Source organism: Hemicordylus capensis, chromosome 3 (assembly GCF_027244095.1).
Source record: "Hemicordylus capensis ecotype Gifberg chromosome 3, rHemCap1.1.pri, whole genome shotgun sequence".
Lineage (NCBI taxonomy): Eukaryota > Metazoa > Chordata > Lepidosauria > Squamata > Cordylidae > Hemicordylus > Hemicordylus capensis.
The window spans coordinates 136644261-136661438 of record NC_069659.1 but is presented as its reverse complement, the minus strand read 5'-3'; the positions used below and the strand labels follow the sequence as shown (position 1 = coordinate 136661438).

General features: G+C 43.6%; 1 protein-coding gene across 3 annotated transcripts in view; it reads right to left on the bottom strand.

Annotated features, from left to right (window-relative positions):
• The window catches only part of MRPS9 (mitochondrial ribosomal protein S9), a 54338-nt gene that overhangs the window by 31261 nt on the left and 5899 nt on the right, over nt 1-17178 (bottom strand). For all 3 annotated transcript variants that reach the window (XM_053308525.1, XM_053308526.1, XM_053308524.1), the window contains one exon: nt 4345-4524. In XM_053308525.1, the coding sequence (XP_053164500.1) occupies nt 4345-4524 (180 nt within the window). The remainder of the gene's footprint in view (nt 1-4344; nt 4525-17178) is intronic.

Here is a 17178-nt window from a genome sequence, read left to right as displayed (position 1 = left end):
AAAATGTTGTTCTTTGTTGTCTTTATCTCCACCCCCCCTTTCCCCCCTTTTTAAAGAAAAGATAAAATATTGAACTGGTCTTACACTTGACACTGTAATAAGGAGAAAATGTGATTTTCAGGATATACCTAATTTTCTTGAGGAGAGAGAGTACACACATACTAGGAGGCTTACAATAAACTAGAATTGTGTCTAAATGCTGGCATCCAAGTCTATGCAGCTAATATAATCCACTGTTTTTGCAAGTATTAGTCCTATGACTGTCCTCAATATTTTTTTTAAGGGGGGTAGGGGGTTGAAGATCTGTTCTGGCAAAACTTTTCAAGTACCAGAGGAAGGTGAGGGAATGAAAAGGAATTTGCTATATTGAAGTATTATTGGGTCTAACAAGACTGTTTGGTAACAAGCCATGTTCCAAACCTTGGTTTATCACTGAAACAGACAACAGTGAAATAGGAGGCAATTTCTTGCAGAACATGCTTGAGTTCCCCTCACCACAAAGCTTCTTTACTCCTGCCCAGAAGTAATATCTTTATAATATAAAAACAAACTAATCTCTTTATACATGTGGTACTAGGGGTGTGCTATCACCCTCCTGACCAAAATGCTGATAGTGACTGGGAATTGTAGAAGAAAACTAGGGAGGCATCAAAGAGACAATAATGGGTGACTTCAATTATCCACAAATAGACTGGGTAAATTTACGGTCAGGTAATGACAAAGATGCCATATTACTAGATATGCAGAATGACTGTGTCTTAGAACAGCTGGTCATGGAACCAACCAGAGAGAAGGCAACCTTGGACTTAATCCTGAGTGGCGCCCAGGACCTGGTGCAAGATGTCAGAGTTGTGGAACCTTTAGGAAACCGTGACCATAGTGTGAACAAATTCAGTGTACATGAGGAGAGAATCACCAAGGACATCTAACACAGACACTCTGATTTTCAGAAAAGGAAACTTCTCTAAAATGAGGAGTTTGGTGAAAAGAAAACTGTATACCAAAAAGGAGTAAAGGTACCACCAAGGTATCACGAAGTCTGGCAGGATGCCAGCATGGCTAACACATAAAGTCAAGGAAGCTATAAAGGGGAAGAAGACTTCCTTCAAAGATTGGAAGGCTTGCCCAAATTAAGGGAACAGAAAGGAACACAAACTCTGGCAAAAGAATTGCAAGGTGACAATAGGGGAGGCAAAAGGATAGTTTGAGGGGCATTTGTTAAAAGCAGAAAGGGGAATAACAAAAACTTCTTTAAATACATCAGAAGCAGGAATCCTGCCAGGGAGGTGGTTGGTCTGCTAGATGATGTGAAAGGGATTATTAATTGAGGCTATGGAGAATGCAGAGAAGCTAAATGAGTTATTTGCATCTGTCTTCATGGCAGAGGATAATAAGCATATATCTGTTCCTGAACTGAGCTTTTCAGGGACAGAGACTAAAGAACTGGGTCAGATAGAGGTGATGAGACACGGCATTCTAAACTGTCTGTAAAAATTAAAAATTAATGAATTGCCAGGGCCAGATGGTACCCAACAAAGAGTCCTTAAAGAACTTAAATGTGAAACTGCCAACCTCCTTGCCAAATATTATATATATACATACATACCAGGGTGGATTTGATTTAAATCAAACTTATTTAAATCACGATTTAAATCACTAGCAGGGTGGATAAAAATTTAAAAAAATCCGATTTAAATCAAAAAATCCAATTTTTTTAATTTAAATCGGATTTTTTTGGTTTAAATCGATTTTTTTGATTTTTAACCACCCTGCTAGTGATTTAAATTGTGATTTAAATAAGTTTGATTTAAATCAAATCCACCCTGATACATACATATACACACACACACACACACACACACACACACACACACACACTTATCTTTATAATCAGGGTCTGTACCATGGGACTGGAAAGCAGCCCACCTATTTTCAAAAAGGGATGCAGGGGGGATCTGGGAAATTACAGGCTGGTTAGCTTAACGTCTGTGCCAGGCAAAATGATGGAAAACGTTTTCCAAGGACAATATTGTTAAGTATATAGAAGAACAGGCCCTGCTGAGGGAGAACCAGAATGGCTTCTGCAAAGGTAAATCTTGCCTCACAAACCTTTTGGAGTTCTTTGAGAATGTCAACATGTGTGTGGTGATCCAGTTGAAATAATATACCTGAACTTTCAAAAACCTTTCAACAAAATTCTTCATCAAAGACTCTTGAGAAAACTTAGCAGTCAGAGGATAAGTGGATAGGTTCATGTGTGGATTGGTAACTGATTGGAGGATAGGAAACAGAGGGTAGGTATAAATGGAGAGTTTTCATAATGGAGGGAAGTAAGAAGTGGGGTCTCCCAGAGATCTGTACTGGGACCAGTGCTTTTTAATTTATTTATAAATGATCTAGAAGTTGGGGTAAGCAGTGAGGTGGCCAAATTTGCAGATGACACTAAACTATTTAGGATAGTGAAATCCAAAAGAGACTGCGAGGAGCTCCAAAAGGATCTCTCCAAATGGGATGAGTGGGCAACTAAATGGCAAATGCGGATCAATGTAAACAAGTGTAAAGTGATGCAAATTGGGGCAAAACCCCCAACTTCTCATATATGCTGATGAGGTCTGTGCTATCAGTGACTGACCAGGAGAGGGATCTTGGGGTCGTGATGGACAGTTCGTTGAAAGTGTCAACTCAATGTGTGGCAGCTGTGAAAAAGGCCAATTATATGCTTGGAATCATTAGAAACGGGAATGAAAATAAAACTGCTAATATTATAATGCCCTTATATAAAACTACGAGTGCGGCCACATTTGGAGTACTGTGTACAATTCTGGTCACCATATCTTAAGGAGGACATTGTAGAACTGGAAAAGGTGAAGAGGGCAACCAAAATGATCAGGGGTCTAGAGCACCCTCCTTACGAGGCAAGGCTACAACTCCTGTGGCTTTTTAGCTTAGAATAAAGATGACTGATGGGACACTTGATAGAGGTCTATACAACTGCATGGTGTGGAATAGAGAGCAATTTCTTTCCCTCTTGCATCACAGCTGCTGCCACTGAGAGGCATTCTTCTGTATACTGACACCCACTTCTGTAGCCATCACTAGGGAGCTTGCCGGCAGCCAGGGGACAAGATCCTGCCGGCAGCTCCCTTCATTGATTTCTGCAGGTTCCCAAGCCACAACCCCTGCGTCTACATCAGACACAGGGTGTGTGGTCTGTGTTGGGATGGGCCTATTCAGCCCTGTTGTAAAGTTTCTTCTCCCCAGTCAGCAGTCTGCTGAATCACTGCCTGGAAGCTCCTTTCTCTGCGAGGCAGAGAAAGGATGGCCCCAGCCAGGCACTGATCATGCCCCCTGTGTCTGATGTGGACGTAGGGGTAGTGGCCAATAGGGATCCTTCCCTGCCAGCGCTGGCTGGCTTGGTTTCCCCACCCCCTGCCTTGTCGGCTGGGTGCAGCAGGGCTGGGAGCAGGTGATGCCCTGGGTGGAGTGTGTGTGTCCCCTTGGTGGCTCCCCTAGGTCCTGATGGCCAAAGGACACTCGTCTCTCCTCCCACTGCATTATCCATCATCCCCACACCCCTGCTACTAATAATTATTAACATATTTTCCATAGCATGCATGGTTACAAAAGGGTATATAAGGCAAGAAAATAAGCTGAGCAAGGGAGAAGTGCTAGTTTCTATGGTATTTGGGTAACAAAATCAGGTGGAGGAGCAGGAGCAAGGCATGTAATGCTGGAAAAATCAGGAAGAACTTTCTAGACAGCACCACTAGGCTCAACATCTAATATGTACTGAAGTCACAAAACATTACCAGACCAACAATCCAATCCATGTTTACTCTGAAGTAGATCCCAATGAGTCTTATCCCCAAGTACAACTGTGTACTTGGGCAATCTAAGTGTTGATCGTAAAGTGCAGAAGAAAGCTTCTTGAAAAAGGTTACTTCCTAGCTGTTGCAGTTATCATACATGAAACTCAAGCATAAGTATACCCAGCAGGTCAAATTACGGGTAAATGCTTCCAAATGCTATATAAACCTTGATAGTGGTTCTTACGACCTCAGATCAAGGGGATTATCCATTAGTAGTTTTAAAAAGAACCTGCTGTGCTTTAGCAAGGTATAGTATAGAGTTCTACACTGTGATGTCTGACCTCGCACAGTAGCAGGGGTAGAATCTCTATTCAGAGCCACAGTTGCAATGTTTTCTATGTATAGTAGTATTCTCTCATATGCTGACAGTTCGATTAAAATTCACAGAGAGCTAAGGGGCTCATGCTGAAGCAAAGAGCTTTCAATTCTGAAGCCCTGCAGTAAATTACTTCTCCAACTGAGCAACCATACTTACATCAATATCCTCTTGGGTAAAAGTTTCTGGATCTTCTCCCATCATGTTGGCTAAATGTCTCTTTCCTATGTTGAACTCTTCAGTCTGTTTTTTAATAAAGGCTTCTGTGTACTTTTCAGGTCCTGAAGCAGCAACATTCTTCCTCTGCACTGCTGCAGTAGTACAGATTGGTCTTAATGTCTAGGGGAGAAGACAGAACAGTTGTTAAACAAACGGTAATATAAAAATTAAGGTATGCATATGGTCTGAAGGCACAGGATACAGACACGGACAGAGCCCAAGGTTGCTTTATGGGAGAATGCCTGGGAACCCAAAGTATGCCACCATGAATTCTATGATGGAAGAAAGGCAGGACTTTTTATTTTTATCTAGACAAACAAAGCTTGTCTAGTTCCAGCAACACAAAATTGAAGAACAGTATTATTCTATAACCTGTTTATCAATATGGATTTACTAAGATTTTAGAGAGCCAGTGAAGCACAGTGGCTCAAGTATCAGATTTAGACCAGGAAAACCTGACTTCTCATCTCCACTGGGCAGCCAGTGGGGTGAATTATCAACACTCAGCCTAACCCACTTCACAGGGTTATCATGAGGCTAAAATGTACTCTGAACACCAAGGGAGGACTCAAGTGTAAACCATGTTTACATTTCTGCATAAATACCCCACTCAGAACTCTTCTAATCCAGCAGATATTAATACTAATGGACTCAATTCTGGGATTTATAATAGGAATTGAACATTCTTACCTCCCTACAAAATTAAAGTTCTATATTTTCAAGCAAGCAAAATCCTAGCACATTCAATATGTTTTATAGCAAGATTAATTATTGTAAATAACTGGCATCTGCCCTGTGAATGAGTTCTCATTTGGGGTTATTCTTCAAACACATTTAGAGAGTTCACAACAAAAAGTAAGTTGATCTGTGAAAATCACTGAAAAAGCAAACAGAACTGCTTTTAAACTCTTAAAACGTAACTCATACAGCCCAACCAAAAAAAAAAAAAAGTAAAATGCAATCGAACAAATACTCTTAGAAACCTCAGCAATCATTTCACTGGCAAAAATCTCCAATATAGAATGACCTTGAACAGAATGTGTCTAAGATAAAACAATATGGTTTGAACCCTTGTTAACAGCATCTTTAGGAAATCCTATAAGCCCTATTGCTGACAGATATTTATTTAGAATAGAAAAAGACCTGCAAGTCAACTAGACCAATTAGGATGGGACCACCTTTCTTCTAACCATGTCAAGTTAGTTACAGTTTGTAGAAAATTGTGCAAAGTGGACTGATTGTAATGACCAAGTATCTGCACAATGGGCTCGACAGGTATGTTGATTTCCCATGAACAAACATTATGTTGTTAGGAGAACTGGGATGTTAGAAATTTCCACCTCTGGAATTATTGTACAATATCTAGCTTGTTACAAAATGGAAGTTTTTGGCAAGCTTAGCCAGTGGGGGTAGTGTTGGCAGAGGTATGAAGATAGAAGTCTCGGGTGGAAGGAAAAGAAAATGAACTGTCACACACACACCCTAGAATTATACTCAAGCCTTCAATACACACATACTACTTGTTTTCCGGCTTTTCATACTCCCAGGTTTGTTTGGGGGGGGGGGAGAATGAAAATCAATGTTTTAGGTCAAATTTCACATCAATAGTCCATTCCAATTCATGCTTACTTGGAAAGAAGTCATACAGGGTTGAGTGGGGACTTCCAAGTAACATGCATAGAAAGTAATCTTAGTACCATATTCTGGGTGAATGCAAAGATTAATCTACATATTCACGCTCGCGCGCTCTCTCGCTCTCTCTCACACACCCCCATCCATTTTGGCAAACATGCAATAGCTTTTTAAAACTTCAGATGATAAGGATTCAATACTTCTTTTAGCAGCTTGTTCTGTTGCCTAACATAGGGGTTCTCAAACTTGGATCCTCAGATGTTGGACTACAACTCCCATCATCACAGCCACTCTGGCTAGGGATGATGGGGGTTGTAGTCCAACACCATCTGGGGACCCAAATTTGAAAATCCCTGTATTAGGACAACCCATTTGAAAATCCTGGTTTGGAGGCTGACATTTTTTGGCAGAACAATGCATTCCCTTCTTAAAACCTTACTATGATTGCCATCAATGCCTACTAGCAAACACAATTCCTGCTCAAAACAATGGGCCAAGAGACAGTTATCTTCTGGCTTTTGTGGAAGCCTATAAGATATGGCTAGACAGATTTGTTTTTCTTTTACCAAGATAATCGGTGGATAAGACAACTGTAATTTCAATCAAGCACTCTGCCAAAGGAACAGAAGAATCACTAGCAAAGCAGTAATGGCTTAAGCTTGGCAAAAAGCCATCTTTATGCACTACTTTATTTGTCCTGTGTTCATATTAACAAAGCTTCTCAGCAGTCTAATTATTCCATAAACAGATTACTGGAGTTGTCTCCCTGGAAAGAAACTAGTCACAAGTGGGGGTGAGGGGGAATGAGGGAAGTAAAAGAAAACCCTACAAGTTGGAGGGTACAATCTCTTAAGACTACTAGCAGGCTATGATAAACAGCAATGTAAGAAGATATGCACCTAGATGCCAACTTTTTTTTTTTGGCTCAATTTGTAGCACATTTTTCTTTCAATTTAAGTTATATTAAATCCAAAGTACCTTAGTTATAAGAACATGTATTTTAGGAATAGAGCCAGGATGCAAACCATTTCTGGCAAAACTTAGACGGATACCATTTGTACCAGCAAATATATGAAATATTAAACCCATCAGATACAGACAGTTGCTTCCATTAATATCTCAAATAAATTAAGTGTCTTTCCTATAAGTCCTTATGCCTCCCTAAGCACACAAGACTGGGCTAAGGGGCCCCTCCACTAAGCAACACTGTCAGACCTAGTTCTTTAATCCATTTACCGCCCTTCACCTGGTGCATCCTAAGGGCATTTCTAAAGTGATGTCACAGGCAGCGTCACCTTTTATGTACTACAATATGAGATTCTGAGCCCTCAAGACAGGCACCACAATGAAAGATGGGCTGAAAGGAGATTTTCACAGACAAGGCAGCAGAGCTCAGTAGCTCTGCTCACCTTTCACGAACAGAATATAGCAGCTAGGAAGCCAATTTCATGGCTATGTCTCTTTTCTTTGGGATGGAATGCTGCAGCCAGGAAGCCTAAAGTAATCTGGTTGGTTATGTGTTTCCCAGCAGCTCTACAGGGTTTAGATTTCTTTGGATGAGAAGACATTGGAAAGGAACATTGGTCTTACTGTGAAGGGTTCTTTCCCCTTGTAGCTGTAGCTCATTAGTAGCGGGTTGTATACTGTGCATGCTTGAGACAGGCCAGAAACTGCGAGGCTAGTTCCTGTTGCCGGAGGGCGCCAATCCCCAGTACTGTGACTGTAGTGTAGAGTGGCACTGTAGAAGGCAAGAAAGAGCTTAGAAGGCAAACAGCTCCAAAACACAGCAGAGAAGGAAAGAAAAATATAAAGCAATACATAACAAGGGAATCTGTCACTGAAGAGCCCGGGCAGCTGACTCCACCCAAAAATGATTTATATATATATACATACACACACACATACACACACACACACACGACCAACTATATACACGATAAGGAATTCCCACACAGTACATCCAGGAGGGCCTGATGAGCTCCAGCTACATGGGAAAAGAAGCCTTCATGGTAATACCAATGTTCCTCTTTTCCCTGTGCTGGAGCTCATCAGTAGAGGGACAGGCCCAAGTGGTATGATACTGTGGGAGGGAGGATGTACTCTGATAACCTGTTGCAAAACCCTGTGGCCAAAGGCTGCCTGAGAAGAAAGCAAGCTTTTAGTGGCAGATAAAGGGTGTAATAGATGGCCATGTGGCCGGCCACCTTGCAGATATCAATTAGTGGTGAGAGAGCAGAAAAGGCCACAGAGGCTGCTGGCGCTGCACTGTGAGTGGAATGGGCAGTAATACCAGCCGGTATAAGGAGGTTCAGTGCTTCATAGGTTAAGATAATGCACACCTGGATCCACTCAGACAAAGTAGTTTTAGAAACCTTGTGTCCCAATGAAGATGGGTGGAAAGAGATGAACAAGGAATCTGACTGGCGGAAATCTTTAGTACGCCTAATGTAGAAGTGGAGAGCTTGACGAACATCAAGTTTATGCCAGAGCTTCTCCTTGTGGTGAGTAGGTGTAGGGCAGAAGGAAGGAAGAACAATGTCCTGGGATCAGTGAAAGGTAGAACTGACCTTAGGAATGAGGTGGGGTCTAACTTCAGTACCACCAAGTCAGGTTGGAAAAGACAGAGCTCTTTATGAACTGGAAAGTGCCTAGCTCCAATACCCTATGAGCAGAAGTGACAGCAACTAAGAAAAGAACCTTGGAGGAAAGAAGTTTAAGCGGTATAGAAGACAGCAGTTCAAAGGGGGATTGGGTAAGAGCATTCAGAACCTTGTTCAAGTTCCAAGAAGGGAAGCATTGTATGGAGTGGGGGGGTCGAGATTGGACGCCACCCTAAGGAAACAAGAAATATGAAGATGGAGTGTTGATGTACCGCAGGCCTGCTCAACTTAGGCCCCCCAGCTGTTTTTGAACTACAACTCCCATGATCCCCAGCCACAGTGGCCAATAGCCTGGGATTATGGGAATTGTAGGCAAACATCTGCAGGAGGGCTGAAGTTGAGCAGCCCTGATGTACCTGGAGAGGAAATGGTGAGAACCGAAGCCAATGTGGGGGCTTGTCTCTTCAAAGTGCTGGGTCAAAGGCGTAGGCCTAGGCCAGATTAAAGGAATGCCAAGATATCTGGTACTCTAGCTAAAATAGGGTCTAGGTGGGGTCTACACGACCACCTGGAGAAAGCTGCCCAAGTGGTTTGATATATATGCTAAGTCGAAAAATGGCGAGAAGCCAGGATGGTGTCCTGTACTTGGCGAGATTATCCCTTAGATGCTAGTTTCGAGCGCTCAACCTCCACACGCAAAGTTGGAGTCAGTCGAGGTCTGGGTGAACAAGCAGGCCTTGAGAAGAGCTCTGTGACGAGGAAAAGGCCAAGGATCCTGGAGTGACAATTTGACCAGCTCCAAAAACTAGGGCCATCTTGGCCAGTGGGGAGCTACTAGAATGAGCTCTGCTTGTACCTGGCAGAGTTTCCTGATGACCTTCACTATTATGGCTGTCAGGTGGTGAGGCGAATGGTAGGCCTGGTGGCCAAGGTGCCGTCAACTTGTCAGTGGCCTCCGCCTGGTGAGTGAGGAATCTCGAGGGGGGGAAATGGGGAAGCGGGTGGTTGAGAGGTGATGCGAAGAGGTCTAACTTGGGGGAGTCCTAGCTGTATGGCGATCAGATGAAAAATGTCCAGATGAAGTGACCATTCCACTGGATCCACCATCTGGTGACTGAGCCAATCCATTTGGAAACTGTCCATGCCATATTCTGCTGTGATCGATTGTAGATGGATATCTGTCCACTGGAAGAGGCGATCGGACTCCTTCATCAATACTCTGGAGTGAGTGCTACCCTAGTGGTTTATGTGAGCCCTGGTCATGATGCTGTCTGTACATTTTTAGTAGGGACCCTGAGACCATCTGCACTGCTGGGGCAGATGGTCCCCCCTCATTGATGAATGAGGGGGGTGGAAAGTAACTTCAGGTACCAGGTTATAGTGTTTCCTAGGGTAGCTACCATTAGGCTTAGATGAGGCTGGACATTGCCATTCAGCTAGGATAACTCTATGGAAAAGGGAAGGAAAGGGAACTGAGGAGGTATGAAAGGTGGAAGATGGAAACACATTCTGATCCATGTCTGGCATGGTCTGAAAAGGCTCAGTAGGAGAGACATCATTTATTGTCCTTTTAGCTCTGGCAAGTAAAACCTCAAAATTCACTGAGGGGGAAAGGTGAGAAGATATAGGCGCTTGTTGAGCTACTTCCTTCTCCTATAACTCTCCTTCTTCTCTGTCAGAATCTGCTTGAATCAGTGGTTCAGCAGGATTGGGTTGAGATGATTCAGACTCTGAAGTCGGCCTAGTAGGCACACTAGAAGGTCGTCGTTGCAAGGGAGGTAAAATGCAAGCAGGCATAGATAACACAGGGGAGGTTAAAATGGGTACAACAGGTATGGGAAGAACCACAGGGGGTAAGGCCGGGTGGGGGGGAGGAACAATAGGTGGCAACACAGGAGGTACTGAGGAGGTAGGTTGCACATGTGGACGCTTAGGCACAAGTGGGGTGGAATCTGAAGAGGAGGCACGGGGAGCTTCCTTTGCATCTAGCACTTGATCGCCTAGGAGCAAAATGTCCCCTATCATTTGAAGGTATGGCCCTTCTCCCTGGACTAGAATCTTGTGAGGATGAAGATGGGCACCTATTAGGTTGGGCAGACCTCTGAGGTGGGAGTACTGGGCCAGCAGGTGGCAGAGGGGTATTTCAGAAATCAATACTCCCACGCAAAGAATTCTATAAGCCAACCTGCCCCGTCTGGAGAAAAAGAAGGTACTGGCCCCCTGGGGGGGGGGGAAGCAACATTACCTGTAGGGTGTCCAGATGGTCTGGCTGGAGAGTTGCCAGAGGGGGCACCAGGGCCCAAAGGATTCACCAGTGAAGAAGTGTCACCATTAGTGTCTGGCTGAATGGGCTTTGGAACTTCTGTGGGCGGTAGCAGAGCGCTAGGCATGTTCGGGTGGTGTGCGGGGGGACTGCGTGGACCAGCTGGTTCCCCCACTGCAACAACCACAATCAGGCTGGTGTTAGATGCCAATGGATCGCCCAAAGGGCTCCAGTCATCTTCCCCATTAACCACCAGCACTTTCAGCGGGGCATCTGAGGCTTGGTCTTGTTACGGACTGCCTGGATGATTAAGCATTCGCTGAGGCACACTGAAGCTAAATACATCTTTCTTTGCAGGGGGAGGGGAGCTCCGGCTGCTCCTTACAATGTCTGCCTTCTTTGTTGCCTTTCTGGGTGCTGACATAACCTCCGCCGAAGTCACTGCTGCTGGAGTAGAAATGGCACAAAGTTTGGCAGGAGAAGCTGATCGGATCCATGGTGGGGCACTTGGAGTCGGCTTGGCTATATGAGTTGATTGGGGGCCCTCAACATCCTCTCAACAGCTCCTCTGCGTGAGCGTTCTCCATATAGAGCCGGAATATCATGGGCAAATAAACAAAAGGGTAAAAATGAAAGTAAAGCCAATCAGCCCAATTAATGAAAAGAAAACGTTTTAGTATTTCACAGCTCAGCTAAAGTGCACGCACTGTCTTCACCATAAGGATGAAAACTGCACCCCTATAACTAGCTCTCACACCCCTTTTAAATTCTTGCCATGTCCAACTCCACTGGCGGAGATGTGGAGAACTCAAGAGTGATGGCTGCACATCACACACTAAGAACTTTGTTTAGTGCACGTGTGCATATGTGTACATACACATATGTATGCAAGAGACAAAGACTACAAGGATATAATTTTCAGAGGCAGCTCTGCGATGAATGGACAGTGTGAAATAGCTACTGGAGAAATAGTACTACAACACATTATTCTGCTCAGAAGCAAAGCCAAAAAAGGCTATGAAATATAAATTGGCAGTTAGCCTATAGCAAGGGTTCCCAACCTGTGGTATTCCAGATTAATAAATAAAATAAAATTACATTTGTACATTGCCCCAAACTTTAGTCTCTGGGAGGTTTACAATAGTATAACACAAGTTAAAATATATACAGAACTTAAAATAATTTAACAATTTAAAAATCAGCCACAAATTAAAACCTTAAAATTTTAAAGAACAGAAAAAGCTTGGGTGAAGAGGTGGGTTTTCAAATGCTTTCTAAAAACTGTCAGAGATGGGGAGGATCATATCTCAGTAGGGAGCATATTCTACAGTCTCGGGGCAGCAACCGAGAAAGCCCGTCCCCATGTGGCCACCAGCCGAGCTGGCGGCAACTGGAGACGAACCTCTCCGGACGACCTCAATGGGTGGTGGGGATCATCATGAAGAAGACATTCTCTTAGATACCCAGGGCCTAAGCCATTTAAGGCTTTATAAGTTATGACAAGCACTTTCCATATTGCCCGGAAACCTACTGGCAGCCAGTGTAACTCTATCAACAAAGGAGTGATGTGGTCTCTCCAAGATGACCCAGAGACCAACCTGGCCACCGCATTCTGTACCAACTGAAGCTTCCAGGCTACGTACAAAGGCAGCCCCAAAGAGAGTGCACTGCAGAAGTCAAGTCTGGAGATTATCAACAGATGTACCACTGTTTTAAGGCCATTCATCTCAAGAAATGGACACAGCTAGTGTATCAGCCGAAGTTGACAGAAAGAACCCATGGCCACCACCTCAACCTGAGAAACCAGGGAGAGGTGTGGATCCAGAAGTACTCCCAGACTGTGAACCTGTTCCTTTTGGGGAAGTGTGACCCCATCTAGAACAGGCAGATCAAAATCGTCTCTAGAGTTCTGACCCCGCACAATAAGTACCTCCGTCTTATCTGGATTCAGTTTCAGTTTATTCTCCCTCATCCAGCCCATTACTGCTTCCAGGCAAGCATTTAGGGACCTTATGCCATCTCCTGAAGAAATTTACATGGAGAAGTAGATGTCATCAGCATACTGATAACACCCAGCTCCAAATCCCCTGATGATCTCTCCCAGCGGTTTCATGTAGATGTTAAAGAGCACTGGAGAAAGTATGGTGCCTCGAGGGACACCATACTTAAGCTCAGATTATGAAGAGCAACAGTCTCCAATCGACACCATCTGGAATCTGTCTGAGAGGTACAGAGCGGAACCACTGTAAAACAGTGCCCCCCATCCCCAACACCCTCAGACGTTTCAGAAGGATACTATGGTCAATAGTATCGAAAGCTGCCGAGAGGTCAAAAAGGACCAACAGAGTCACACTTCCTCTGTCAATTCCCCATTGGAGATCATCCATCAGGCTGACCAAGGCAGTCTCCACCCCATAGCCCGCCCAAAAACCAGTTTGAAATGGGTCTAGATAATCAGTTTCCTCCAAGACCGTCTGGAGCTGAGAGGCCACCACCCTCTCAATTACTTTGCCCAGCCATGGGAGGTTGGAAACAGGCCGATAGTTGCTCAACTCTGAGGGATCTAATGCAGGCTTCTTAAGAAGAGGTCTAATAATTGCCTCCTTAAGTGAAGGAGGCATCCTGCCCTCCCTCAGAGAAGCATTTATGATTTCTACCAGGCCTCCTACAACAGCCTCCCTGCTAGACAGAACAAGCCATGTTGGACAAGGGTCAAGAGAACAAGTCGTAGGCCTCACTGTTCCGAGCAGCTTGTCCATGTCCTCAGGAGTCACAAACTGAAACAAATCCAGCTGAACCACATAAGAGGAGTTGCCGGACACCACCAGTTCAGACATCGAATTAATTGTGGAGTCTCCAAGTCAGCTGGAATCCGAGAGATTTTATCTGCAAAAAATTCTTTAAACACATCATAGCAGGTAACTGATGGCTCCAAATTCTGATTCAAGGAAGGCACATACTAGCCCCCTCACAACCCTGAACAGCTCCGCTGGACGTGAGCTTCTTTGCCGCACATATTGCCTGAGCATAGATCTTTAAATGTGCTCTATGTCGTAAACTGTCAGATTCGAGTCGAGTCTTTCTCCACTTGCACTCCAGTTGCCTACCTTGCTGCTGAACTACAACTCCTGCTATGCCCAGCTACAATGTATCGTGGCTGGGTATGATGGGAGTTGTAGTTCAGCAACATCTGGAGTAATACAGGTTGGGAACCTCCCCCATAGCATTTTGTTGGAAGAGGTACTTATTTATCTATTTAATCAACATTCTACCATTTGGCCTATGTTAAGCCATCAAAGTAATACAAAAGTAGAACCCCAAAGGTGTAAAAGCAAAAGTATCTGCAGTAAAACAAGAATTGGAGCTCGAGCCAAAGCTTAACCAAAAGCTTTTCTGACTATTTAAAAGATGCCTAACAGTGCATAGTGAAGGGATCCGATAAGTCCCGCCAAGGAGAATATTCCACGAGACAGGTGTCACCACTAAGAAGGCTCCACGACCACCAGCCTAGCCTAATCACAGAATGCTTAAGGCTTTCAAAGCAAGATCCAGTACTCTGAATTGTGCCTAGAAGCTCACTGGCAACCTGTGTATGATGTGTCCCCTGCAGCCTGTATCCGCTCACAATTGGGCTGATGTATTTTGGACCAGCTGGAATACCAACCCACACAGAGTACACTGGCATAATCCAAATCTGATCAGAACAATACTGTGGTCAAAGGGTGCAGCTGGCTGGACTAGCTGAACTAATGTTGAATCCTTTCATTTCTAAACTTATTTTACAAGCTGCTGGACCCTAGCCCAGAAGAGGAGGAATATCACCCAAGGAGACAGAAATGTCAGGCAAAACTAAACCAAACCTAAAATAGAACCCTAATAACCCTAAGGGGGTGGGGGCAGTTGAGGAGGAAACTGAAAAACAGTAATGAAAGCCAGCATGATGTAATGATTTGAGTGCTGGCTGAGGAGTAAGGTGATCCAGTTTCAAATCCCTGACAGCCATGATGGTCACTGGGTGACCTTGAAATATTATTATTATTTCTTGTTTACACAGTCAGGTGTTATTGACTGGTTTGTTTTATCCAGACATCGAGTCCTTCCCAAGGACCTAGGATGGCTGAATTCTATTGTCAATGTTGTTGCTGCTGTTATAGGTATCATCGCAGAATATAGGCTGTTCCCAGTAAAGCTGCTTTTTGTAATTGGCTGATGGTGATTTCTGTGGCCCCTATGGTGTTGAGGTGCTCTTCAAGGTCTTTTGGAAATGCACCCAGGGTGCCAATTGCCACTGGGATTATTTTGGTCTTTTTCCGCCACAGCCTTTCAAATTCAATTTGTAGATCTTTGTATTTGGTTATTTTTTCTATTTCTTTTTCTTCTATTCTGCTATCCCCTGGTATTGCTATGTCGATTATTTTAACTTGTTTTTCTTTCTTCTCGACTACAGTTATATCTGGTGTATTGTGTGGCAGATGTTTGTCTGTTTGTAGTTGGAAGTCCCATAATATTTTTACATTTTCATTTTCTACCACTTTTTCAATTTTATGGTCCCACCAATTTTTGGCTACAGGTAGCTTGTATTTTTTGCAGATGTTCCAGTGTATCATCCCTGCTACCTTGTCATGCCTTTGTTTGTAGTCAGTCTGTGCGATCTTTTTACAACAGCTGATTAGGTGGTCCACTGTTTCATCTGCTTCTTTACAAAGGCGGCACTTGCTGTTTATTGTGGATTTTTCGACTTTTGCTCTTATTGCATTTGTTCTTAGTGTCTGTTCTTGTGCAGCCAGTATTAAACCCTCTGTTTCTTTCTTCAAGTTGCCATTCTTAAGCCATCGCCAGGTCTTGGTGATGTCTGATTTTCCGCTTATATTGTGCAAATATTGACCATGCAGGGGCTTCTTTTTCCATTTTTCTGCTCGGTTCTTGACTTGTTCTTTCTTGTAGGCCTGCTTTGTTTCATTAATAGTTTCACATTATTGACTATTTGAAGTGCATCTTCTTCACTGTCCTTGATATATTCTTCAAGGCCTCTTTTCTCCTCCTCTACTGTTTGATGGACTTGCAGCATTCCTCTTCCACCTGAGCTGCGAGGGAGGTAGAGTCAATCTACATCACTGCGGGGGTGCAGAGCATGATTGATGGTCATGATTTTCCTGGTCTTACAATCTAGCATCTCTAGCTCTGCCAGGGTCCAGTCTATTATTCCTGCAATGTATCTGATAACAGGTATAGCCCAGGTGTTTATGGCTTGTATGGTGTTCCTGCCATTGAGTTTGGACTTGAGGATTTTTCTAACTCTCCTGATGTATTCACTTCCCATTTTTCTTTTAACTTCAGTGTGTGCGATGTTATCAGCCTGGAGAATGCCCAAGTATTTGTAATGTTCTTTCTCTTCCAGGTTCTTGATCTTGCTTCCATTGGGCAGTTCTATGCCTTCTGTTTTTCTTATTTTCCCTCTCTTCATTATTAATGCAGCACACTTGTCTAGTCCAAACTCCATTGCTATATTGCTACTGAATATACGGACAGTGTTTAGCAGTGATTCGATTTCTGACTGATTATTATTTTTTCTATTATTATTATTATTATTACATTTATATCCCACTCTTCCTCCAAGAAGCCCAGAGAAGTGTACTACATACTTGAGTTTCTCTTTCACAACAACCCTGTGAAGTAGGTTAGGCTGAGAGAGAAGTGACTGGCCCAGAGTCACCCAGCTAGTTTCATGGCTGAATGGGGATTTGAACTCGGGTCTCCCCGGTCCTAGTCCAGCACTCTAACCACTACACCACGCTGGCTCTTAGTCACTGTCTCTCAGCCTAACCTATCTCACAAGGAGGAGAAAATAGGAATGAGTGAACACAGGAAGTAGTCCTTAGATTTTAGCCATCAGAAAGCTCAATGAGAATAGTTTCAATGGAATAAACAGATCATTATGAAAGGTAAAACAGAAGAACAGGAAGAGGGAAGGGAATACACGTATGGAAATTCACACTAGAGCTTATCACTCATGAAGACGACAGCAAATGCTTCAGTGGTTACCTGAATATATATGTGTCTTCATTTCAAAATGCAAGTAGGTAATTTTGAAAGAGTCTGTGGTAATGAACATCTCTTTATGTTCTAACTGTTATGTGCTAACTAGGCAAAGAGGCACCTTTTACCGTGGTGATTCTCTTTATTTAGCAGGGGGAGAGTAACTGGCCCTATCCACCCCCAGCACAGTACTTCCAGTGACTGTTGCTGGTGTGTGTCTTATGTTTCTTTTTAGAATGTGAG